The sequence below is a fragment of the Antrostomus carolinensis genome, unplaced genomic scaffold (assembly GCF_000700745.2).
Source record: "Antrostomus carolinensis isolate BGI_N321 unplaced genomic scaffold, ASM70074v2 scaffold734, whole genome shotgun sequence".
NCBI classification, from domain to species: Eukaryota; Metazoa; Chordata; class Aves; order Caprimulgiformes; family Caprimulgidae; genus Antrostomus; species Antrostomus carolinensis.
This window is the reverse complement of record NW_010311162.1, coordinates 24,984-51,253: the sequence shown is the minus strand read 5'-3', so window position 1 is coordinate 51,253 and position 26,270 is coordinate 24,984. Positions and strand designations below refer to the sequence as shown.

Sequence of the window (26,270 nt, the reverse complement as noted above, 5' to 3'; positions counted from 1 at the left end):
TTGGGTGTCTTAGATGGAAATAGCAGTGGATAATATAAGCCCTATTAAAAGCACGGTTGTCCTTATGTACCTAATGGATAATATAAGTCCTATTAGAAGCATGATTGTCCTTACTCACCCAGAAGGAAAAAAAAAATATTAAAGGGTGGAATCTTTGGAAAATAAATGAGTGAATTATTTGTGCCCTAGAGGTTATAAATTCTGAAGTGTGTTACCTCCATGAGTTATAAAGCAGGTATTAGTCTCAGAATTATTCCTTACTGTTCAGTTTTTAATGACATTTTACTTTTTGTGAACATACTGCTTTTCTCCTTTTTGCTCTGCTTCACTGATGGCTGAGTACATCTTTCATGGACAGGGAGATGGGGAAAGGGGTAAGAATCTCAGCATAACACCAGGAAATGGGCTTCCAAATGCCAGCTGTATACAGTTCTATTCAATTTTGGTTCATGTATTCCTGTTTTAATACTAATCATCCATGATAATTCTGTTCTCAATTTTCATTTTTTTAAGATTAAAAAGAATATAAACATCCTAAAACATAAAACATAAACACTCTAAAACATACATGTAGGCTTTACTTTGGTTCCATACAATGAATATAGTAAGATGCAACCATTCACATCTCGGTAACTACGAAGATTTAATTATGGAATATGGATGTAAGAAATTTTCATATATAATATCTAGGGATTCCAAGAATGGTTTAATGTTGGTGACATAAAATTCCAAATATTTGCCACTCTTGCTGAAGAGCTTTAGCAGTTTTTCCCTTGTATGTTATATATTAAGCTAAAGAGGAGGTGGTAGTGAGCTATTGAGAAAACTATTGCCAGTATTCCTATTTGCACTTTGTCCATCAAGTCCTTGAACCATATTTATTAAAAAATATTGTTTCTGAGTTGGCAAATGGCTTCAAATCCAATAGAGCTGTTTTAGGCATCAAAGAAAGCTTAGCTCTCCTTTTGTCTGCTCAGTCTTTCTAACATAGCTATTAACTTTTAATGTTATTATTCAGTCAACCAAATTTCATTAATACCAGACAATTTGAATTTTTCCATAAACAAGAAATTCTCTTTGTACATTTATTTGTATTGTCCTGGTACCTACCTTTGTCCAGTAGGCAATTAAGAATATTTTCTCCTCATAGTCTTTGTTGCCTTAGTTACTTTAATTGTCAACAACATGATTTAATTTTAATGAGACACCATTTGTTCCTTTTTTTGTCATATCCTCTAGCCTCTCTTTAATGCTTTTCAGTCTATTCTAGAAAGGTTGCTCCCCTGCAACTCCTTCAAATGCGACTAAAGCTATCTAAAATCCCTCTTGCCATAGAAATAGCCAATGTTTTGAGAGACAGATATCTCAGGCTACTGGCTTCTTGCTGCATTCTTCTGCCTTTTGACTTTCTTCGCTCTAAAGACAGAAAGTCACCCCAACGGATGATGACTTATATGTGGTTATTCTCCAGTACTCTTCTAAATTCCTTCGCGTAATCTGTGATCTCCGAGGTGTTACAGAAGTATTTGATAAATGCAAATATGGATCCTTATTCTCTGAGGTTACAAGTTAGTCCAATTCTAGTCACTTCTGCTGTCTTCACTTAAAGAAGGCTACGCATTATCTGTCTGTGGCAGTGTATTATTTCTGCTGTCAGGCATCCACAGTGAGGTTTATTTGTTGTCTTTTAGATGCAGCTCCAGTGGGAGCAGCAGTATTTATACTGAACCCTGAAATAAAATGGAGAAATAGGCTTATTTATTAACTTTTAGGACACATTTTTAATGTCGTAGAATAATTCTGACATAGCTGATGATGAAATTTGCTGAGTGGATAATGATATAATGTGAAAGAACATAATTCTTACAGTAAAAAATTGTCCATCTATCAATCATGTCTTTAGTGTTCTGTTATCACCGTTTTTCAGTAGCAACTGTCACTTGTGAGGATATGCCATCTGCGGGTGTGTATATGCTAGTGTTTTGATTTCTAACAGTAGCAGAGTTCTTCAGTGCATCCCCCATCTCTTGCACTTACTGTGTGTCAGTTCAGTGTGCAGATTGGGTCTTATCTGTGTTCAAATTAGGCTTCAGAGGAAATTAATCCAGAACCCGAAGTTTTCATGAAGCCTTCTCTAACCTCTAATGGGGATTTAAGGTCTAAACCATTGATTGGTAGCCCGAACAGCTTCAGCCTATATTGTATAGTTGGAACACTGGATCAGGGGACAGACATGATCTTGTCCTGAATGGTATAGAATCTGTAGATGAAGAAACCTCAGAACAAAGTGCTTTGATCTGCTGAGATGTTGCTTTTGCTCCAAATTGCTTTCTTAATATAAGCTTAATCTTGGAAACAGAGAAGAAAGTTTAGCTTCTGTCACCATACGTTCATATTCAGCCCTTCAGTGGTCTTTTAGCTTGAGTATATAATTTATTGAATAATTAAAAATCTTGACAAAATACTTGTGCACACCTGTGCTATTGGGGAGCTTCATTTAAACAGTCCTTGTATCCTGAACAACACAGAAATAGCAGCAATTTCAGAATGTACTAAAAAAGACTGGAATCCTGGGAAATAGTTATAACATGACAGGCTTCTGTGGGCAGAGTAAATATGTGTTTTGAAGCAAGAATATTTGCTCTGGAGGTCAACTGGATTTAAAACTAATACTGTCTTTCATTTTATCAGAAAAGTCTTCAGTCAGGGAAAATACGTAAGTGATTTTATTTTTTGTCCAATTGAACTGGCTCAAAGATTGTTCTGTCTTTCTCTGTTTTGATCTTTATGATACTAGTTTCCCTACTTTGTAGCTTCATTAATACCACGGATGCTACTGTTCCTCAGCCCCAAGGGCAAACTGGAAAGATGTTAAAGTATCTGACCTTGGTATATTTTCCTGTACACGAACAGAAGAGTTAAGACAGTGACAAAGGGTTTAGTGGACGAAGAAATCTAATATTTCTCTAACATAGCAGAATGGCTGTGCAAAGAGGGCTTTTAAGCAATCAAGGCCACACAAGCTAATTTGTGACTGAGTATAAATTATGTGCAGATTCTTTCAGATTGTTTGAATTAACTCTAGGGATATTTTTAGAGCAACTTTGTTTGGTTTAATGAAAACTATTATTAAATCATTAGTCAATGAAAACAGTTATTTCATTTTCTGTACGTGTAAATTATCATATTCATGTGCTATCATTATTTTCCTTTAAATAATATGCCTATTCAGGATTATATCTGTTTGGTTAAATGGTCAAGTTCCTTTTAGTAACTTCTGTGCTTTGCTTGCAGGTTGTATATAAAAATAACGATGTCAGGTTGGAGTTATCTCGGCTTGCCAAGCAAGGAGATCCTAAAATGAAGATTCATGGGGTTGTAGCATTTAAATGTGAGAATGTTGCAACCTTAGATCCAATCACATTTGAAACACCAGAGTCTTTCATCTCTTTGCCAAAGTGGAATGCCAAGAAAACAGGCTCAATATCATTTGACTTTCGTACAACTGAGCCAAATGGCCTGATTCTTTTCAGTCATGGAAAACCAAGGCACCAAAAAGATGCCAAACACCCACAGATGGTGAAGGTTGATTTTTTTGCCATTGAGATGCTTGATGGCCACCTCTACCTGCTGTTAGACATGGGATCAGGTACTATAAAAATAAAAGCCTTGCAGAAGAAGGTGAATGATGGTGAATGGTACCATGTGGATTTTCAACGGGATGGACGGTCAGGTAAGCTTTTTTAGTACTCAGCATGGTTTTTCATGTTGTATTTGAAAGAATACTGAGTATATATTATATTGCTACCATTAGAATTGTGCATCATCTGAAAAATGAGGGAAATATAAGAAGACATTACTATCAGGTACTGAAATGCAATAACTTTAAGAGTAAAATATCTTATGTTAACATTTATTGGGTAATCAGGTACTTAATCTTGCAAGTAAGTGTGCTGTGTACTTCAAAAACAAACAGTAATCTCCCTCTGTGCTTGCTCACACCAAATAGCTGAAGTGTTGAGTTTCAAGAATAAAAATAAAGCAAAAAAGAATTATTGAGAACAATCCCCAACATAGGGAATAGTTGGCCCACAGAAGCAGCACAGACCTTCCAATCATGTCAGCAAATCTCAGTATAATTAAATGATATGCTAATGAATGGTTAACAACACTTATCAGCAGAAATGGAAATAAGTGACTTGCCATGTTGATTCATGTTCTGTAGTATTTTACTTGACAAATGATCTCACTGAAAAGGGTAAAAATAAAGAATTCATAAATCTTTCCTAATGCTACTGAAATCTGTTATAGCATAAAATGCATTTAACTAGTGAAACTGTCCTTGTGTTTGAGCTGCATTTGATCTTGAGTATGTATGTTGACTACAGTAAATAATCGCTATCCATTAATTGAAGGAAAAATCTATTCTATGGTATCTTTCCTGTAGCTCATGCCAAGATTTGAGGGCAGGGAGGAATGTATTGAGTCTGTAATTCAGTCCATTAAAGAATTTTCTGATTAATATCAGTATCCAGGCTGAAGCTTAGGTACACTTAAAATCCTCTTCTGGATTTTGTGGGGTTTTCCCCACTTTATTCCTTCTAGTGACTCCTTTTCCATTACTTGCATTTATAATTTCTTTCTGAAACTTCACCCCAAAAAAGTTATTCTTTTATGACTTTCTTATTACCCATATATCAGATTTCAGATCAAGCGAGTCTTAGGTGGAGGTTTAAATTGAAGATTTCTGACAGATCCATGCTGAGAGTTAGGCCAAGTTCCATTGATCAGTCTGCCCTAGGATTATGAAAAATTATTTGATTCCTAGGCTGTGCACCTTCAAATTTTGATTGTAGAGTTTGATTTATCATTTGCTTATTTACATTTCTTGAGGCTAAACAAACAGCAAAAAAACCCAAACAGCAAAGCACACAACTTTTCAAAACCCTCAACTGTGATTGAATATCCAGTGGTTATATTATTTATACTACAATCTTCATTTCAGGGTTCCTTCTTAAGTGCTGTTTCAGTGAGTCACATGAGGCAGTAAATCCTGTAATAATTGTGCCTGTGGGACTCTACTGAAAGCAAAGTTTATTCTTGCATCCAATAACACAACTATAAAGAAAAGAAATAAATGAATAACAATTGTTTAAATTTGAAGATACGTCTTGCACTTTCATTGCTTCACAAAAACTGTAACTCACAACTGCCATTAAGAGTTTAGGACATTATTTAAATCTTCAAAACTGCTGATAGACATCAGCAAGAACGTAGAGTAATTTCAGGAAGCAATACACACCTGGCAATCAGGACTACATATTATTTTTAAGTAGAATTGTAAACAGTCAAATATATAGGTAAAAGAAAAAATAATGCAAGTGATGAATTGCCTATGATTGAGATGCTGTGCTTTATTTACCCTGTAACTTTTGAAAACTGACCATAGTATCTATTTGCCCTGAAACGTTGAACTATTACCAGGGTTAGTTAAAAAATGTGTAGACGTATGCATCGACAAACTGAATTTTTAGCTGACAACTGAACCAGACATCAAAGTTTTCCTGTGATTATAATATGTACAATAATACTTTACAGTAGGAGAAATACCAATAACAGTGGCAGTGCTGTTATTTTTCTTAATGAGAATATTAGCTGAATAGCATATTAGACCATCAGATTTAAATAAACAAAATGACTGCCTAACAATTAGAATAAACAATGAACTGTATGTTCCTATTTTCTCCTGATTGGAACAGAAAGTACTGATGTGTTATGTTTAGATTTTTTTCTTCATGATTTATGCATGTTGGTCTATTATGCTTTTTTCCATGAATAATAAAATGCACTTTACTGTTCCAGGAAGATTTTGCATTTACATTCTCTAGCCAAAACCCAGCATACTGGAAATCATAGGAATATGATCACTTTTTATTTGCTTACCTTCAGAATTTTTGTATAAGTGAATAAAAAAGTTTGGGCTTTTCTGAGACTTTCTTGTTGCTGCTGACAAAATACTTCCCAACCTATCAAGTATAAAGGAAGAGATTCTTCTATTAATGAATCAGTAGCTCAAATAACTCTTTAAGTGAAGTTTGGTGTCTTGCAACCTTTTACTCTAGCCTTCAAATCCAATGCAGAGTGATTCCCTCAGATAATAGAAAGCTGTGACATTTACGGAGCTTTGCTAATTTCCTTGACTTTCATATTAGCTGGATCAGCAAGTACTTGATTTATTTTTTTATTTTTTGTTCTCTTCTGGACTCTCAGTCAGAGGGAGAATCCACTCTAAACTACTGACTTTGCCATTTCCTGTTTGGGACTGTAACAAGGAAGATGAAAGGAATGAGAGGACACTTTTAAACCATACTTATCCAGGCCCTATTCACTGGATACTTCTACTGATCCCCTCAGATTTTGGGAGATACAAGAAAGGGGGAAGAGATGATGCCCTTTAATTTCCTTATGCTGAAGGAACCTTTGACCTGTTCTTCTTGTAGAAGGTTTTCACCCTAGAATCCCATCCTGCTGCCTGTAAGACCTACTCTGAGTGCTTCCTTACGTAAAAAGCAGATCTTTGCTGAGAATGAATGCCTGAAATGCTATTTCATACCTTATCCATCACTGTATCTTTCTTGCTAGGTACACAGGAAAGGAAAGGGAACGCATGTTCTCCAGCAGTCTGTCTTTTTTTTTTTTTTTTTTTTTTTTTAATGTATACAGCAGAGGACACAACCTGGTGTGTTGTCATGTGAGCCGAGTTCCCTTCCAGTATCCATGGTTATTCTCAATTCCTGCAAAGGACAGAAGCTTTATAGCTGCTTCACATGTGCTCTGTCTTGGCCACGGGCTGTACGCTGCGGTCACAGTCCTCATCACAGCTATTATATTATGCTTTAGCAAGCAAGGTATGAAGTGTATTTAGAATACCTTGCTCTGATTTTTCACCATTTCTTACTAAGCAAATGTGTTTCACATGCACAAAAACCAACTAAATAGGTCACGTAAGGTAAGCATAGAGAACAGAATATTTCCAATAGCTGTAGTTATTCAGTTATATTTAACCGATCAGAATTGAGACAAGGTTTAGAAATAAGTTTTAGTTTTTTATACTCAGACTTCTGAAAAAGGAAATTGCTGAGATAATGAATGTGATTGGAGAGGCTCATTAATTCATACCTAAGGGAAATATTTGTCTGTTCTGCTCTTAACAGTACTGCCAACTCTGCAGTAAAAGAATTTGGGAAAAAAATTACCAAACTAAAACAAACAAAAAAACCCAAAACAACAACAAAAAAAACATGAAGCAGCTGCAAAGGTCTTTGCTAACAGTGTTTCTTGTAACGCAGTAAAGTTAGGTTTAATAACTGTTTTCTGAGGCTTGAGTATTGTTTAAAATTTTGTTAAACTGTTTACCATATTCAAGGGTAACCTTGCAAGTGTTTTTTGACTAAACTGCTATTCATCCTTTGTAAATCATCATTACACAGGGAATTTGGAGAGGAAACTTATTCTTGTTGTCAACTTCCAATTGTGTATGGCGGTGTAAAATAATGTATCAGAATGCATTCCTAGGTAGGTAGCAGTTAAGGGCTAAGAAGTCACTGAAATTTTGAACTAAAGTTAGAATTTCAGCTTAAATACCAGAAATTATGCCTGAAGTATGTAATTAGAGCTTAATTATAATCAATCTATCCTTACAAGTATTTCTTTGTTGATATCCATTACATGCATTGTTGTTACGGGTTATTTTTTTACATATACCTTCTATATGCTTATTCTTCTGTCTTTCCAACCTTTTAAGAACTGCCAGATTTATGTGTTCCTATTTCAACGAATGTTAATAGTTTATATATTCAAGATAATATCTTGCATTTTAAGGAAGATTCTTCCAATGATCCTGTTAGTGGTTTTTCACTTATTCATAAGTTCATAAAAAAATTGAGACAGCGTGACTGACCTTAAGGGGTCCTCTGTTTTACTCCTGCAATGAAAGCAGTGATAGTGTACTTGTGTCACTCTTGACAGATGTTAGTTGAGTTACCACCAGCAGTGGGTGCTGTACAACATCCCCATGTAACCATTCATAAACTGGATATTTCTATATGCAGAACAAGCCATTTTGTCTGTAATTTCCTTCTTCACAGCAGGCGCAAAATACACCACGCTTTTCTTGCATCATAGCTATATACTTTTCGTTATTTGAATGCTGTCAGTTTCCAGTTTTCTTCGTAGACTAGGAAACCCCAGCTGTTTCCTATGTCTATATGTTATGCTCTGTAGCTATTGACCATTTTTATTGCCATCTTCGGCAGTCTCCTCAGCTGATCTACATCTTTCTTGGAGTTCAAGGTAAATTTTAATGCTCAGTGAAGTGGTGTGATAGTCTTCTCTATACTTTTGAAGATATTTCCATTTTGCTTATATGTATGTTATTGTTTACCTATATTGTTGACTCTTCCTTTGAAGAACTGCCCACTGATCAGTTATCCTTTAAGTCAACAACTTTTGCTGAAAATCATGATTTCTTTAGTTTTCTCAAACTGTTCTGCCAGTGCATAGAGATGTTTCTGAATTTTTAAATTTCATTTTGCTCTCAGGTGAAATGCTATAGAATCAGAGCACCCGCAGGTCATTGTAGGACCCTTAAATTTATATCCAGTTTCTGGAGATAAGAAATGCTACCTTTCTTTAGAGTAAGAAATGCTACCTTTCTCTACCATTCTAGATCATGAATTCCCTGACTAAGTAAATCACCCCACACCTTCCTGTTTTACAGTCTTCCCCTTTTTCTTCTTTTAGGCTGGACAAACCAAATGCTATCAGCTTTTTCCCATTTCTTTTTTCTGGTAGAAATACAGACCATAATTCCTACTTTGAGTATTCAAAAACTTTGCAAGGAAGCTGCTTGTTTCCTGGCAGACATTATTGGTGCAGTGTTGCTCTTTTCAAAGAAATAGTATAACTACTGATCTGGTTATGGGGGCTGTTACACTAGTTACTGCACAAAGAAATAACTGAAAGGATAGTCCTCACTACAGAGATTAAGGTTATATTTTTTTTTTTCTTTCCATTGAGAGGCCAACACTCTTCCAAATCTTCTGCTTCCTCCTCATATTGTGTTGTCTTTAGGTTATTTTGTAAAATGAAATATGTCCAATTCTTTTAGCTCTTATCCAGCTTGACAACTCTGGTGTGAGAAAAGTTGATGTTACATGATTTGCCTGTCTTTACAGGGTAAATTATTAACCTTTTCCTGTGCTGACCACATAAGATGTTTGTATGCTCCATTAGCTTCATTTCTCTGGAAAGTGATGTCTCCTCATATTTGTAAGTAGAAACATCCAAATAGATTGGAGCACACTGGTGATTTGACAGAATGATTCCTTTTAATGTGCCTATAATTCCCAAAGAAAGCAGGATTGAAATCCAGCAAAGGGATTGTGCATTGCTATCCCTGGATTCTGCCATTGTCATGAGGTCCAGCCTAAGATGGTTTCCGTAGAACTAGAAAACTTTCCCTGAAGTAAGACAACAGGGTTTTTTGTGTGTGTATTTATGTTGTTTTTTTTTTAAAAGAAAGAAAACAAACAAACAAACAAACCATCCAGAAACCTCCCCAAAAACCAAACCAAAACCAAAGAAAATACCAGCTGGATGAAACAGCACACTCTACCTCTGTGTCACAGCTCTAGATGCACTGGGAATCCAAAGGTGTTTCTAGACCCATTATTTATTTTCTGTAGGCCCCATGTTATATGAACTTGTTCTATAATATCTCTTAGGATATTTAAAAACAAACAAACAAAAAAAACCTCATAATTTTTTATGTATTTTCAAAGTTGTCTTTTGTGGCCTCTGATTTTTCTTGAATATTTTTCCTCTCCATTTACAAAGCAACTAGTAAGTAATGTTTGTGTTGCAGTTAGAGGTATATAAAAGAGAATTTGGATACCAACAGCAGTAATAGTTGTATGGATATCTGCACATGCTGTTAGAAGTTCAGAGAGAAATTACAGTAACTTAGTAACGATAGGAAAAAAATCTTGGTGCCCAGGCATGGTTTTTCTACTAGCTAGACTAAAACCTATTTGTATTATAGCCATAGTTCATGTTCTAGACAGTGAGCTGTATGTTATTTTGGTCCTACATAACAGCTGAGCCAGCATGAGTTATTAAAGCACCTGAAGAAGACTCAAAGCTATGTGACTTAGTGTAACTCGCAACAAAAAGGATTGAATAAAGCTAACGTACAGTTGCTTGATTAAGGGTTATACACACGGTATTTAGGTCAGTTCAAGTGTTATGGATATGTCCAGCAGTAAATTGGAGATAGTTCAGCTGGGTAATAAGGGTTCCATGGCCTTCCAAAATATGAAAGATGCACAGAAGAGTTGTTGCCTGTTGTGTTTTTCTACCCATAGTCATCAGATGCTATGATTATATTGATATTTCAGAGGACTGCTCCCAAGAAGTATTTTATGTGGTGTCATTTCTTGGGGAGAGGAAAGGAAAGCTTCATTTCTTTAAGAAGCTGTTGATATCTATTAAAAAAAAATAATACTTCAGCTCTCTCCAGGGTAATTCTTTATGACAAAAAAAAATTTCTTGCTTCAATCAATCACCTAACTATAACTCACAGTCACCAGAGTGTAGTGGTGATCTACAGTTCCCTTTATCATTCTGCATCTGGGCAGGACCAACCCCAGTTGTTCCCCCAGTTCCAGTATAAGCTGGGGAATGATCTATTAGAGAGCAGTGTAGGGGAAGGGGATCTGGGAGCCCTGGTGGGCAGCAGGATGACCATGAGCCAGCACTGTGCTCTTGTGGCCAAAAAGGCCAATGCATCCTGGGGTTCATTAGAAGGAGTGTGGTTAGTAGGTCAAGAGAGGTTCTCCTCTCCCTCTACTCTGCCCTGGTGAGGCCGCATCTGGACTATTGTGTCCAGTTCTGGGCCCCACAGTTCCAGAAGGACAGGGAACTGCTTGAGAGAGTCCAGCGCAGAGCCACCAAGATGATGGAGTGGAGCATCTCCCTTCTGAGGAAAGGCTGAGGGAGCTGGGTCTCTTTAGCTTGGAGGAGACTGAGGGGAGACCTTATTAATGTTTATAAATATATAAAGGGTGAGTGTCACAAGGATGGAGCCAGGCTCTTCTTGGTGACAACTAATGATAGGACAAGGGGCAATGGGTGTAAGCTGGAACACAGGAGGTTCCGCTTAAACTTGAGAAGAAACTTCTTTACTGTGAGTGTGACAGAGCACTGGAACAGGCTGCCCAGGGAGGTTGTGGAGTCTCCTTCTCTGGAGACATTCAAGACCCGCCTGGACACCTTTCTATGTGATCTCATTTAGGTTCCTGCTCCAGCAGGGGGATTGGACTAGATAACCTTTTGAGGTCCCTTCCAATCCCTGACATTCTGTGATTCACCTTTCTCAGCTTCCTGTGTTTGTTACACCTACATTTTGAACAACCATGTTAATGTTGCAGCTATACTGGCTGAGATTTATCTGTCTTTTCCTGGGCATTGGAAGCCATCGATACTTAGCTGATTTTTAATTATTTTTTTTTTTAAGTAGAAATGGAGCCCTAGATGTCTTCTAGCATCATGGATAGCTTGAAAACACAAGTGTCTGTGCAGCAGAAAAGAGCACTGTGCAAATGCATAAGCCTTGAGGTTGGAAGCTGCAGCTAACTTGTGCTGCCTGAACATGGATTTAAAGCATTTGGTCCTAAATTAGGCTGTACAGTAACAGGTTGGAGCAAGCAACAATAGTAATACTGTGAGCACAAGTATGATTTATATTTACAGAATCTTTTTTTTTTATTTTAAAGGAGAAATGATCTATTGTCTGTAAGCAGTCCTTCTTAATACCTAGGGTGCTCTCGGAAAAGTTAGCTATCTTGGTTTAACAGGTCATTCACAAGCGTCTTTGAGGCAGCTGATTAATAAAATCAAACCTCAGAATGTTTATGCTTGTATGCCTAAGGTCAAATATATAGCAAGTGTTCCATATGAGTGCTAAGTATTGCTTCAACTATCTGAACAGCAATACAAATATTTAAAGTTAACAAAATATAACAGTCTTTGGAAGAAAAAGGATCTTGGTTCAACATGCCTATTTCTTACAGTTAAGACTGGAAGTTTGTTTTACATCTATGTGATTATTCAGCTGAGACAGAAAACATTTCTGGTAATACATAAAAAGGAAAACTGAAAACTGACCATATCCTCAAACATTCTTTAAACATACTTATAAAGATGCACAAAGGCTATGCAAACCTTTGTTTTCACTTTTTACATCTCTTCTGATAGTAGAGAGACTGTTTGTAGTAGTTGTACTATCCAGCCCTTCTGAAATCCATACACCTCAAGTCTCCCATGAGAGTTAGTTCTCCTGAGACATCTGCCTCCAAGAGCTTTTACTAAAGGTTAATCTATTGAACCACCAAAAGAATAAAATACGTAGCTCCCACAGGACTCCTCTTCATTGCTAAGAGAAGACAAAATTTTAGAATGTGTCCAAGAAAGAGAATGATCTTTTTCTGACCTGCCTCTTTTCTTGCTGAAAACTCATTTTGGTGTTTATCCTATAAGAATTATGAATTTGTTATTCTCATGCACAACTCCCACCACAGCAGAAGTATTTTTAATAATCAATGTTATCTTCTGGAATCTGTCATGCTGACAGTGGAAATAGTGAATTGTGTTAGTTTGGGGTAGATATGTATGATAAAAACATTGTGGAAAATGTGATTCTTCAGTGTATTGTCACCATTAATACACTTTTAATAGTGGACCCAGTGGATAAGTGTTGCATAATTTTTCTGGTCCATTATAATAATCTGGTGACATATATAATGTTTTGATTTACATTTTGCTTGCTTTTGCACCTATATCAAATGGCAAGGAGTCACTTCTGTGAAGATCTACAGGAAGATTCTTTTTTCAAATGATTTTACTTAGTAAATAAAATTAATTTTGGTTGACATAAGTATGTTCTGTGACTCTATGTACTAGATTTGGTTTTCTGCCTATTCAAATTGTAAAAATTTGATAATTACTTTTTTAAAGTACAACAAAAAGGATCTTTACAGTTGATCACAGTTTCTTTGTTCAGGCACTTTGTAGGAACAGGACTTTATTTTGGACTTTATTTCGTTTATTTATTTTTTAAACTTAAATGGAAAAGACACTTCTGACTTCCCGGGGTTCTATATATATCCTCTCTCCCTCTTTTTGTAACATGCACGCATTTCAAGGTAAGTGTCAGAGGCATTGATTTTCCCTCTAGGAGCACATCACTGTCTTCTTAATTATTGCCTGTATGGCAGCCAATTGATAGTATTTTCCTTCTGCACTTAAAGAAAAAAGTCTTACCCAAAGCCTACTTAAAGTGGTGAGAGTCTTTTAAAATATTGTGCTTGGATCCAAACCAAAGACACAGAATTGCTTCCCAGGTTGCAACCTATCAATGCAATATCAGCCTTAATGATTTGAAGCATGTATGAAGTAGTGAAGAGGTTTTTTGTTGCACAAGCAGGATATTTCTAAAAATAACTATGAAAAGCATTCCCCCTACCCCTACAAAATTGGTAAGGTGATTTTTTTACTGGGTTCTTTTATATTGTGACCATGCAGTATTGTGCATAAATGTTTTTACATTGTTTACTTTGTGACAGTATTTGTACTACATTGTGATTAAAATAATGAACTGTATTATAGTATAGCTATACAAATAGAATACGTATTTTTCATGTATAGATATTTGCCAGAAGCTAATGTGGCATGTAGATTAATGAGTAAAACAGTACCAATATCTTGAAAATCATGCTTTTTTTTTTTTGTCTTGTCTTCTCAGGGACCATATCTGTGAACACATTACGTACACCATATACTGCACCAGGGGAAAGTGAAATCCTTGATCTGGATGATGACTTGTACCTTGGAGGCTTACCAGAAAATAAAGCAGGTCTCATCTTCCCAACAGAGGTGTGGACAGCACTTCTCAATTATGGATACGTCGGCTGCATTAGAGATTTATTTATTGATGGTCAAAGCAAAGATATACGACAGATGGCTGAAATTCAAAGTACAGCTGGAGTAAAACCTTCATGCTCAAGAGAAACTGCAAAACCTTGCCTTAGCAACCCCTGTAAAAACAATGGTGTATGCAGGGATGGGTGGAACAGATATGTTTGTGATTGCTCTGGTACAGGGTACCTTGGCAAATCATGCGAAAGAGGTAGGTTCCATGAGATGGCTACATTTCTACTTTTTAATCATTGTGCAGGATTCTATAAATGGCAAAATATCATTAACTCTTCCAAAGCAGAAAAAGCATCTTTGATTTCACTTGGTGTGAGATGGAACCCTGTTCTAGACTGAAAGAAGTAACTCTAGAGGGAAGATCTTAAGGAAGTTGCTAAAATGCTTGAAGAAGTATTAGTTGACTATGACAGAGAAACAGTACTGCTAAATGTCTCTTATAAAATATCTCCTTCTCTGTCTCATCACAAGTTGCTGAGTTCTAAAAAGCTTTGTGAAAGTAATTTCAATCATTATTGCATTACTAAATGGTCACATTCTACTTCCAAACTGAGGTCTTGTTATCTGCCTATTTATGTCAATACCACTGTGTAATTAAATTTCCTTTTGAATTCCACAGTATCTCTTAAATCCATGGCCAGAACTTTAGCTCTGAGTCAAATCAGTGAAAAGAACCAGTGTAGGAATCTATATTTCTTTCTTAACTTTTTTTTAAAGATCATAGTACCCAAGGAAGCAATTTCTACTTATCTTAAATCAATGAGTATCCCTATTTCCTAGAAAAGGTAAGTGTAAAGTTGACAAACTCCATTTATTTAATTGAAAAGGTGAATAGTGGCAAGGAAGACAGATGTTGAGATTAGTTTATAGGAAGAAATCTCTGTAATTTATTTCAAATTACAGAGTATGTTAAGAAAAGATTTTAATTTAAGTAGGAAAACAATTTTTAAAATCTTAGTTAATATTTTAGGTATTTATTTTTATTCTCATTGGAAATGGGAAATGTTTCAATGACAGAAGTTGTATTTTTTCATCTCACAATTGACACAGTACAGTTTATCTTCAAGCCAAAATCTAAATCTAAAGTTTATTGGCTGGGAATGTAACTTCTTTCCATCTATTTTGATGAGGAAACAAATGTATTCTTTAAAAATAATAATAAAAAAACCAACAGATGAATATTTAAGTTGTATGTAAATAGATGTGCATTTATATAGAATTAATACCATATTGTTAGCATTTGCACATAGATTCCCAGTTTCTTGTTTTCTGTCTTATTTTTTGAATATATATGCTTTTGGCTTGTGGCCAGTTATTATGAGATCTCCAGGTTGTTCTGTTACTGGTGGAGTGAAGCTGGCAGAGGGCATAACCGAGCTGTCTGATGCATTACAAAAGCCTTCAGTTAAACATGTCTGGTGTACCACCCTGTGGCAAAATTCTGCTATTGCATATGGCAGAAGTAAAAATAGGATTTGCATTTTTTCAACTTGAGAGCTAGGAAATGGGTGTTAGAGACAAAAACACATACAGATCTGCAAAGAACTTAAAAGCAGGCTTCATCATAGCAATTTCTCATAAATATATTTGACAAGTGGTAGTGTTTTATATAGAAACCTTTGTCTTTATTATTTCCTATACTTTGTTTTCAACTAACTTCCAATGAAGAGCTTGATTTTCCTAGTGTATTCCCCTGGTGGGAATGGTGGTATTACGGTGGCAGTGTTGGCTTTTCTACCATGGTATTTGGCTCTTGTCCAACAGAAATATGTGCAGCACTTTAGACATTATTGGGATCATTTCCTGCTTTTGGGTTTCCCTCTCCAGAGGAAACTACACTGAAAGGACATCTCCTTCCAGTAATATTCATATCCCAAATGGTCATGCATTAATAAGATTATAGCTTTTGGGATTCTGAAAGCGATGCATTGGCATCTTACCACACAAAGTTATAATAACTACTATCCATGTGCACTAACTGATAAACTTTTGTATTTGACGATATAAGCAAAACAATTATAATTGTTCAAACTAATTTAAATAAAATAGGAGCATGTTCATTTCAACAAACAATACAATTTCACAAAAAAAAAAGAGAAAGCATTAGAATAAAATATTGGAGATTAAACAGCTGGAATATTTAACTTAAGTGATTAAGGTATCTTCAGAAAACAAAAGCATGTAGCTACTTTTTAGTACTGTCCTTTATTTTTCATTTCCCCTAAAATAGGAATCCTAACATCCATATGTGGGTGTATCGTGTACAATGCTGTATCTGAAATAATTTTGGTCAGCTTATTAGTGCATAAAAAACATGGAACACAACTCAGTTCTGTTTTAATTTCAGTATACTTAATATTTTTTTAATATCCATGTGCTTTTTATCATGTTGCAAGTTATTCTTGATGTTATTCTAGATTTTCAGCAAGGTTAAACATCAGTATAATCTGTAGATTGGTTTTAGTAGATTATGGAAACTACAGCAGATGGACAGACAGATGTCACAGCAATATAATTTGGCTTCCTGTTGTACTTTGATTGTGGATCACAATACATGACTGCCTCTCAGCAAAGTATTTTACAGGTGTATACTTTTGACTGGATGGCTAGGACAAATGTGCAAGAGTAAATTAATCAAACAGTGATAAGAAGAAGTAGGCATGCAAGGAAAGATTTATCAAAGTGAATTTCTGAAGAGAAAATATATTTAAATTCATGTGTGTAGATATGCATGCACACGCATCTGCATACACATATATACATTAAAGAAATATAGCTTTCATTCCTTGCACTATCTCTAATGTTTAATTTATTTTTTTTTAAGAAAAATACAGCTAATATTATGATAAATGATAAAGAATAATGTGTTCAAAATATTATAGTAATTCCATCTCTGACTTAAACTAACTAATTGGTCTTGTGTGTCAAAGTTCTAGCATCTTTACAATGTGACTTAGGACCTCAGTCCTGAAATAATACCAGTGTAGGAATTGGGAGCAATCATTTCAACTTCTACTTACATATTATCTAGTAACTAACTGCATGATCAAGAGCTGCATATGTTAGATTGATGGAAAGCTTCCTCATGATTCTCCAAGGCTGAAGCTTTGGGCTCAGATAGACTGAAGTATCTGCCATAGAAAACATGCAAACAGCGCTTAGCTGAGTGTATAAAAACTAAAAGTTAGAATTTGAATCAGTAGCCACTGATATGCCTGAATACTCGTACAAGTTATATGAGTAAAATAATATATATCAGTGAGAGTTTTCGGGGCAGGATATTGTTGCTTTGCTTTTACTGGTAAATAAAACAGGGTCAGAGACAAAACCTGAATACTTGATTATTGATGATCGAGATTTTTCACCTAGGTCCTTGCATGCCTCTGAACAGCATTGTCTGTCACTTTCTGGGCAAAGTTTGTGTGTGATTTCAGAGGGAGCAGACACAGAGGGTGATTTCATGCTTTAAAAAAGGCTCTGTGGGCTGCAGCACAGTCTTCATATTATTGCAGACATTTTGAAACTGAAAAAGTAAGAAAAATTAATAATCCTGCCTTTAGGACTTTAGAGGCACCACAAGGGGTGCAGAGGAAAGAAGATCCTGTTTTATTTATTAAAATATGTGCAGTAAACATCCATACTTACCAAGCATCATGTTGTTAAAAACGACACAAACTTGACTGCAAAACTTATGAGGTAGAACATTGAAATTCAAATGCATAGTCCATACTTCTTTCACTTTAATTTAAACAAGCTGTGAATTGAAGAATAACATCTATTTGGAAAATTCTGTTTTCTCCTCATAAATATCACACTGAGCATTTCTGAGGGTAGAAATAGGTGTGGGAAAGTTTCTGAAAGAGCAGGGTGCCTCAGTCACTTCAGCAATTTAGGTAATCCCAGCCCAAGTGAAAATTCAGATCCTGAATCTCCTCTCATATTGGTACTGGTCTGTGCATCCTTGGTAGCAGGCACAGAGCTGATTGAGGTAATATATATATATATATATCTATATCTGTGTGTGTGTATATATGTATGTACATACACACGAAGGAAGAGTATCCAGCCCTGGAGATTTCAATCAGACACAAATTGAAGAAAATGGAGAGGTGAACTTAAACTTTCAGTAGTTTTTTTTTTTTTTGGAGGGGGGTTGGTTCATTTGATTGTTTTGGTTGGTTTGTTTTTAGCACAGAAGCAGCAAGAGTTTTTAACTGTTGGGTTTATAAAAATATCGAAGAAAGAATGTATAAAATAACTTTCATCCATTTAGTTTAATACATACTTTTAGCCAAAATGTTCCTTTGAGGTTTGTATAACTGATGTTACCCCTGCTGCCTCTCATTCAGTTCATCATCTTGTTGACCAGGCCTTGCAAATTAACAAACTATCCCGGACAACTGAAGTAACTGCCAGATGGAAACAATTCTGTTAAACAACTAAAACAGTCTCTAGTTCTAAGAAAGCCAAAACAAAAGTCCTTTTATTTCATCTTGAAAACAGTTTTTTCCTACTGTCAGAAAAACAAAGTTTTCTATTAATATATGCAACGAGGCATAATGATAAGGCATTGCCAGAAAGATTAGAAGGAAGACACCAGTAAGGGAAGAGGGAACTCCTTGTGCTGCCAAAGGTCTCATGTGTACTACTACATGCATTCTGCCCAGCCAAGACCAAGAGAACATGGAAATTAGAGCTGAGAGCAATGCTGGTTCAAGTGGAAGAGATGCTGAGTTGAACAGATGATTCACATGCAAAACCCAACTTGCCATCCTTGGGAGCACAATATTGGTGAAGCATCATCCAACCTTCTTAATGTAGCAATCATAAAAAAAGTTTTTTCCCAACAACACTTGTACCAGCAGACTAATTTCAAGTCAGTAAACTGAAAATAGTTGTATTTTTTTTTTTTATTTTAGTGTCTTCAGTTACAGCTCTCAGGGCAGTGCTAAATCACTTTTATCAAATCATCCCTGCTTTTTGCCAGCTCTGTGGGTTTTTTTTTTCTATGATACCTTTGTATTTAGAGAGTCTGTGACTTGGAGCTCACCTTTTTGATATGAGGGGGTTTTCTTATTGCCCCAGAGCTTTTAAGTCATTTGATCTTCTGTTTAGTCTCCTTGGTCTGTTCTTGGAACATCTGTTTCCAAAATAACTGGTGCAATATGGTTTAGGAGGATTGAGTATCTAATCACAGCAGGTCTGTTCACCATGATGTTAAATACTCACAGGTCATCTCTGTTTAAATTAAGACAGTTCTTTCTCTCTTTTTTCTGTAATTTCCTAAAAGACTGACTAATTATAGGAAAGGCACCAAACAGTACTAGTGCTGATTCTGACAACTTTCTTTATCATAATTTATTAGCAACAGATCTCTGATGTTATTTAGTGCTGTTCATCCTATAACATCTGACTTTGCTCACTTTATGAAAACCTTATTAAAAAACAGTATAAGTGTGGGTTTTTTTGTTTTCTCTGACAAAAACATGTAACTTAAATTTTTATGTTGGACTTCTTTAACCACCTAAATCATGTTTATCTTGATAAAGATCTTGGGAGCTTTTCATGCACAGACTAGACAGCTAGATAGAGGAATGAACTGTAAGCCCCTGCTCCGCCTGAAAGCTCTTTGATTTGAAATCTCTTAGCAGGATGGTGAGAGTTAAGTATTTAATCTGCTTCACAGAAAAAAAAAAAATAGGTTTAGTATATGCATAAAACATCATTACCTGTATGGTTAGTGTTCTTTCAGTATCATTAGAAATCACCAAACCTGTAAATGTGTATTTTCTAACCTGTTAAATCTAACGCCATTCACACCAGTATTAGTAATCTCTCTTTTCCAACATTAAACTGTTTTCTTCAAATTTGTATTGGGGAAGTCTGAAATTATTAGTTAACATACTTTCTATCATTTTTGCCTCTAATATGCTTATAGACTTAGTGGAATATTTTGTATTTTCACCTTCTATGGACTGTGTAGGCTGGAAGTCTTGAAGAGCTTATCTATCTTTAACTGTATACAAGATATGCAATGGAAAAGGTTTTGAAAAACTGTCATAAATATTGATGTTTAAAAAAATATTTAACACCGTTTCAGTTACAACACTAGCATAGTATCAGTCCTTGAAAATATTATTGTATGTGGGACCACAATACACCTTTGCTGTAGACAAGTGACTGCATTACACTGTGGCAAATTGGAGTGTAGAGAAGCTTCCTGCAGATGTTCTCTGCTGTCTTCACTCTCTGCTTGTTGCTCATTTGACCTGTTATTGGGCAAGCAACTGCTATTTTTTTGGTGAGTTGAGGTGCCCTCAGGATTGCATCTTTTTCTAAGAAAGATTCTGTAGCATCCTGTTTAGACCTCGTCATCTAACACTTCAGCAGTTTCTAAGATCAAGACTTTTGGGTGGGTTAAAGAATGTAGAAGATACATGGAAGAAGTTAGAAGGTCTCTAATGAATCAGTGGTAGGTAAGCAATCATTAGTGCATAAAACAAGGCACATTCAGATAGTCTATTTTGCCATTCAGGTAGTGGGTTTAGCTATGTAGTGTGGTTAGTTTTTGTATGTGACTGTGAAGCCTACTGAAATTCCTGGCAATCTGCCTACTCACTCTTGGCTTGGAGTAAAGGATGTTACTCATTCACTGCTTCTTCCACCGCGATGTGCCACTATCCAAAGGCTGTGGTGGTTAACTGGCCACAATGCTTGATCCTCCTGCAAAAAAGAACTTCCTAATACATTTCAGAAACAGATGTGTCCTTAGCTTTCTAGGACCTGCTGTGCCTTCCTGTGAGCAGAAATGCAGTCTTTCTGCTACCTTTCTCGTTACCAGCCTGAAGGCTGGGAAAAGACTTGTGGCTGGTTGCTCTGGGGTCTAACAGACTGTGCCAGGGCCACTTGCCAGGAGGGTTTCTTGTGATGTCTGAAAGTGACAGTTATTTGCTTGTCTCAGGGGTTTTGAGATCTTACCCTCAATATGCCAAGTTCAGTCTTGATCCTCTCATTGAGGCTGTCATAACGTTCATACGCATGTTTTTGATTTTTATCATACTGTGGTCATTGTGGTTGTGAAGCAATCTGTGCTCCTTCTAAACCATACTGAGCATATTTACCCATTTCAGGTGGCTTTTTTCTAACTGGATGGTAATCGTAACTGTGGTAGTAGCGATCCTGATAGGTTTATACATTAAGTATCCCAAGGTATTTATCTAGGTGGATAAATAGGTCAGACATTACCTTCTAATAGGCTATATGTTTTACCTGAATAGCTTTTACTGGTTTTAACCTCTTTTGAGTAGTACGGGCCTGGTCTGGCAAGCATTTCTTCACGTGTGATTTTATCCACTTGAAGATGTGTCCATAAATGGCTGGTTCATTAGAAGAGCGATTTAGTTGCTTTAAAAAGCACCAAAATACACTGCTTAAAAAAATGAAACAAGACAGAAAAATAAACAAAAAAACCAAACCTGAACACAACTTTGCTTTTGTTTCCCAGTAATAATTGTGATATGTAATACATAATATTTGTGTCATACAGAGTGAATATACATTTACCATCTTGTCTTTGAACAGTTTGACTAAATACAATATAGTTCTTTAATAACTTATTTTCTCCTTTAATGTTTTCAGAGGCAACAATTTTAAGCTATGATGGAAGTATGTTTATGAAAATACAACTCCCTGTTGTGATGCATACAGAGGCTGAAGATGTTTCTTTACGGTTCAGGTCTCAGCGAGCTTATGGCATTTTAATGGCAACTACTTCTAGGGAGTCTGCAGATACCCTTCGTTTAGAGTTGGATGCAGGACGAGTTAAATTAACGGTCAACCTAGGTAACAAACTCTTCCTCCAAGAAATTAGCATTTTATTTACATTTTTCTTTTTGCTTGCAAACATTTATGAAACAGCCTGTTTTAGCATTAAAAGTAAACTGAAATGATCTATAAACACATGTCAATGCAACATTTGCATATGTACATATGCACACAAATACATGACCATTATTATACTTAATTTTGTTTTCTTTTGCATTTTTGTATTCTTTATGTAGTCTTAACATAATCCATCACAATATTTTTGTACTGTTGTGTATTCTAAAAAGAGAAGGCTGGTTCATCAGTGGTATTTTTGGGCTAAATTATTATTCTTCATTGAGGAAGATGGGTCTCCCACCACAGCTTTTTTTCACAGTAGCAATTCCACAATTTAAACGTACAAGCAGAAACAACGTGTATGTAGGTCAGTTCAGTTTTACCTCCACCAATTAATGTACAACATGCAAACATACCAAAGAATTTCTAATAACACTGAAAATGTTGCAATTGAATATTCCCACTGATGGATTTCTTGGTCTTCTTTTTTTAGGTGTCAAATCTATAGTAAATCCATTTCTTCTTTTTTAAACAATTCTGTAGTGGTATTTTTGTAGTATCGAACAATAACACAACCCTTCAATGCCCAAAGACTGCGGCCCTCAGCAAACAGCCATGTGAACACAGGAAGCACAAACCCTTTTACAGAAAAAATTGCTTTCCTGGTTTGAAATGTGATGGACAAAATACTAGGTAATGGTTTTGTCTAGTTTAAATAAATAAATTAAAGTGCTTCTGCTGTGCTTACAGATAAATCAAAGTCAGGACCTGAAAGAGAACAGAAATACACCTTGGGAAAATGCTCATTCAGTGCAATCATTCCCGTTCAGTAGAATGCTCTTTTTAAAGGGAATTAAGTATTTTATAGTTTTAATCGCACATAAAATGATTTCCAGAAAGGATGAAGGGGGGAAAAAAACCCAAACAATCACCTAACCCTCCACTTCATAAAAGTGTTGCTCACTGAAATACTGCCTCGGTGTTTAGGTTTTGGAAGGGAAAAGGGAAAGGTTCCCTTGGTTCCTCTTCTCTTACAGTCCCCTCTAGTGTCGAGCAGGGGCTCCTGCAGCTTCACGGAGCCCCCCCACTCCATCCCTCCCCCGGGAGCGCTTTCTGTTAAAGGCGGGGTGCAGGTGTTGGTCCTTGGCTGTTTGCAACCACTTTTCTGATGCGGTTGACGACACATGACAAACTCAGCTATATGGCAACAAAATCTAGGTTTGATGGTATACATGTTCCTCAAAGGTATAAGCCAGGAGTAGCTGTACCAACTAAGAAGCATGGCATAGATTTTTTTTTTTATTTTTATTTTTTTTTCCTCCTGTAATAAATGCAGATAGCCCAGCAGAGGATACTGGTACACATCAGGTCATTCTCTTTATATACCAAACACCACCCTCTGTCAGTTTTTACCTGCTTCTGTAGTTCAAGAAAGTATAAACATCTATGCCTTAGCAATATTGTTTCTTCCCCCAACACCCCTCCTTTTTTTCTTCTACTTTCTTCCTCTCCCTTCTACTTTCTTCCTCTCCCTTCTACTTTCTTCCTCTCCCTTCTACTTTCTTCCTCTCCCTTCTACTTTCTTCCTCTCCCTTCTACTTTCTTCCTCTCCCTTCTACTTTCTTCCTCTCCCTTCTACTTTCTTCCTCTCCCTTCTACTTTCTTCCTCTCCCTTCTACTTTCTTTCCCCTTCAGGCAAGGAAATAATCTGAAAATAGACAGTATTCTCTAATTGTCAGTGTTTATAAATACATTATTATTTTCTCTGTATTAATATAGCCTTAAACATAGTCACTGTTCATTTCTTAAGTCTATACATTAAGCAAACACAAACCCACAAAACCCTATTTTTGTAGGCCTGGGAAATGAGCTTTGTATTTTACTACTCATGTTTTGAAGATCAGCCTTTGAGGTATACTATACACAAGTTGTCCAAGGTGTGTGATTGTGGTCTGGCTTGCTCTATGACCCATTGTGACGGAGCACTTTCTAATTGCACTGAAAGAAATTACCTGTTCTTTCACAGATGGGTAGAAAGCTGCAGCCTGCCTCAGTTAAGCATCTTTGACATTGAATCCTGATTTTTCACTTAGATTTGTCACCATGTAGCTTTGTTTGAAATTGGCCATTTTTACCCTATTTGTCGTTTCTATTTATAAAGATTTATCGCAGTATATCTGGGTTTTAACAGTATGTAAAGACTGATGATATGGAGTGGCCATATTTGCATGTGTCTGTCCCCGGAAGGGTGGACTGTGATTTTATTGGATGTCTGCAGCTATTACCTTGAAGGATAAATTTTCATTTTTCATCTATTCTTCCCCATCTAGACTGTATCAGGATTAACTGTAATTCCAGTAAGTGCCTATTCAAACTTTTTAAAATGTTATTCCACCATTATAAAATATGCAAACTAGATGAAAAAAGATTGTGGACAGCTTGCAAGCACTTGATAATTTATTAATGAAATGTGATTATTAATTATCGTTGTGTAAAAAGTCATCATATACTCTAGTGGGTATCTTTTGTCTATCCTATAGGATACAACTTTTAACTAGAATTTTAAAAAAGGATGTATTCTACAGGTTGTAAACCTACATAGAGGAGATGGTACCTGTAGTACTGTGTTATTCTAGACAGGCTATTCTATTGACAGTAGCCATAGAATTTTTGAACAAGGATTGCTGATAAGTTGTTACACATTTTGCTTTGCACCCTCCTTTTAGTTTTCTTGACATTTTACCTCAAAGTTGTGGTGAGACTACTGGAACATAATTGTTTGTACAATAATTTCTATTTTATAATCTTCCTAGACAATTAACTGTATTTACTGGCTGCTTATAACACAATTGGTTTTGCTAAATCTTTGTTTTATGGAAATGTAATACAATACAATAAGGACATTATTAAGTCTGAGAATAACCATATTTCTATGATGATTTTTTACACTCTAATAATGTAAGAAACATTAAATTGAACAATTTTTCTCTGTGATATGCATGTTTATGAAACAGAGGGAAACATTTGCCAGATGAATGGACTAAATTTTAACTTCTCTGATATTATTTGGATTAAGAGGCTATATTCTGAAAGGAGAAAAAGGACTGTGATTTTATTTTGAGTCTATGGAATTCCTGAATGGTGTCAACAAAATTATTGATAGTAAGTATGGTAGATCTGAGTTTTGGGTGGGTTTTTCTTTACCTTTCTAACAGATTTTGAAGGCCAGAGGCCTGGCTTTATGCAAATAGAAACAAAGCTAAACAACAAACTGCGTAGGTAGAATTTGCAGTTGTTAATACCTTCCCAAAAGTCATTAACAAAACATCCAACAGCTTTACGGTACACAAAGTAAAACAGGGAACTGCAGTTATTTATAATGTGTCATCTACTAATAGATTTTTGCAATGAATAACCTTACAAGACAAAAATACAGCATTTGTACTAAAAAGCAAAGTTTTTTTGGGGCAAGCTTTTAATCTAAACCATACTTAAATCCAGACAGACCTTTCAATACAGTAAAGGAAATGCTTGCAATTAGCAAGGCATAAAGATAGTTTTGTTGTATTAAAAAAAACAAACAACTATTTAAAAAAAATTAAAATTGTTCAGTTATAAAAATAAATATTTCCATTTGCCTAAAATATCCATTGTCCATTGACAAAAAATGTATAAGATCATGAAAAATCTCAGAAACATTTTGTTGGTCTGTCATAGGACGCTATTTTTTTTTTCCTCCTCATGAAGTCCCAATTAGAAAAAGATTTCTAAGTATAAGACAAGCAGCTTTTTTAGCAGAAATGTAATGAGTTTGCCTGCTGCTGGTAAATTCCTTTTTCTCTAGAAAAAGCAGTATTACTTTTTTCTCAACTTTCTTAATAAAATTAGAAAATCTCTTTGAAAAGAGAATAACTAAGACAGTAAAGCCACAATATGATAGGTCTTTTGGTTTTTTAATCTCTTTTGGACAAAATGAGGTGTCATAAAAATAATTGAAATTATTTCTCAGTTCCATTTTTAAGCAGGTTTTGGATCAAAACAGAACCTGCAAATACCGAGTAAGCAATAAGCCTCCTATTAGAGGATTGTAAACAGGAGAAATATATGTACTGAACTGAATTAGCAATTATGAGGAGTTCTTGATCTCATACAGAAGCAGCATAACCTTTGTAAAAATACTCATAATTTTTTTTCCTTTACAATTTGTTTATAGCCTTTTTGTTAATATAAATGAACTTTCATGTTTAGTTGCATCTCCCTTTGGTGCTTGTGTACTGAACAGATTTTTGTGAGCTTTCGGTGTGGTAAGTACTACAATGCTTTCTTATCAGCCCTTCCTG

General features: G+C 35.6%; 1 protein-coding gene across 1 annotated transcript in view; it reads left to right on the top strand.

Moving 5' to 3' along the window:
- Positions 1-3,252: 3,252 nt before the first annotated feature.
- The window catches only part of LOC104523897 (neurexin-1), a gene marked incomplete at its 3' end in the record, with an annotated part of 44,410 nt that continues 21,392 nt past the window's right edge, over positions 3,253-26,270 (top strand). Inside the window, exons 1-4 of the mRNA XM_010166624.1 lie at positions 3,253-3,733; positions 13,862-14,245; positions 21,688-21,891; positions 24,261-24,287. Of these exons, the coding sequence (XP_010164926.1) occupies positions 3,253-3,733; positions 13,862-14,245; positions 21,688-21,891; positions 24,261-24,287 (1,096 nt within the window). The remainder of the gene's footprint in view (positions 3,734-13,861; positions 14,246-21,687; positions 21,892-24,260; positions 24,288-26,270) is intronic.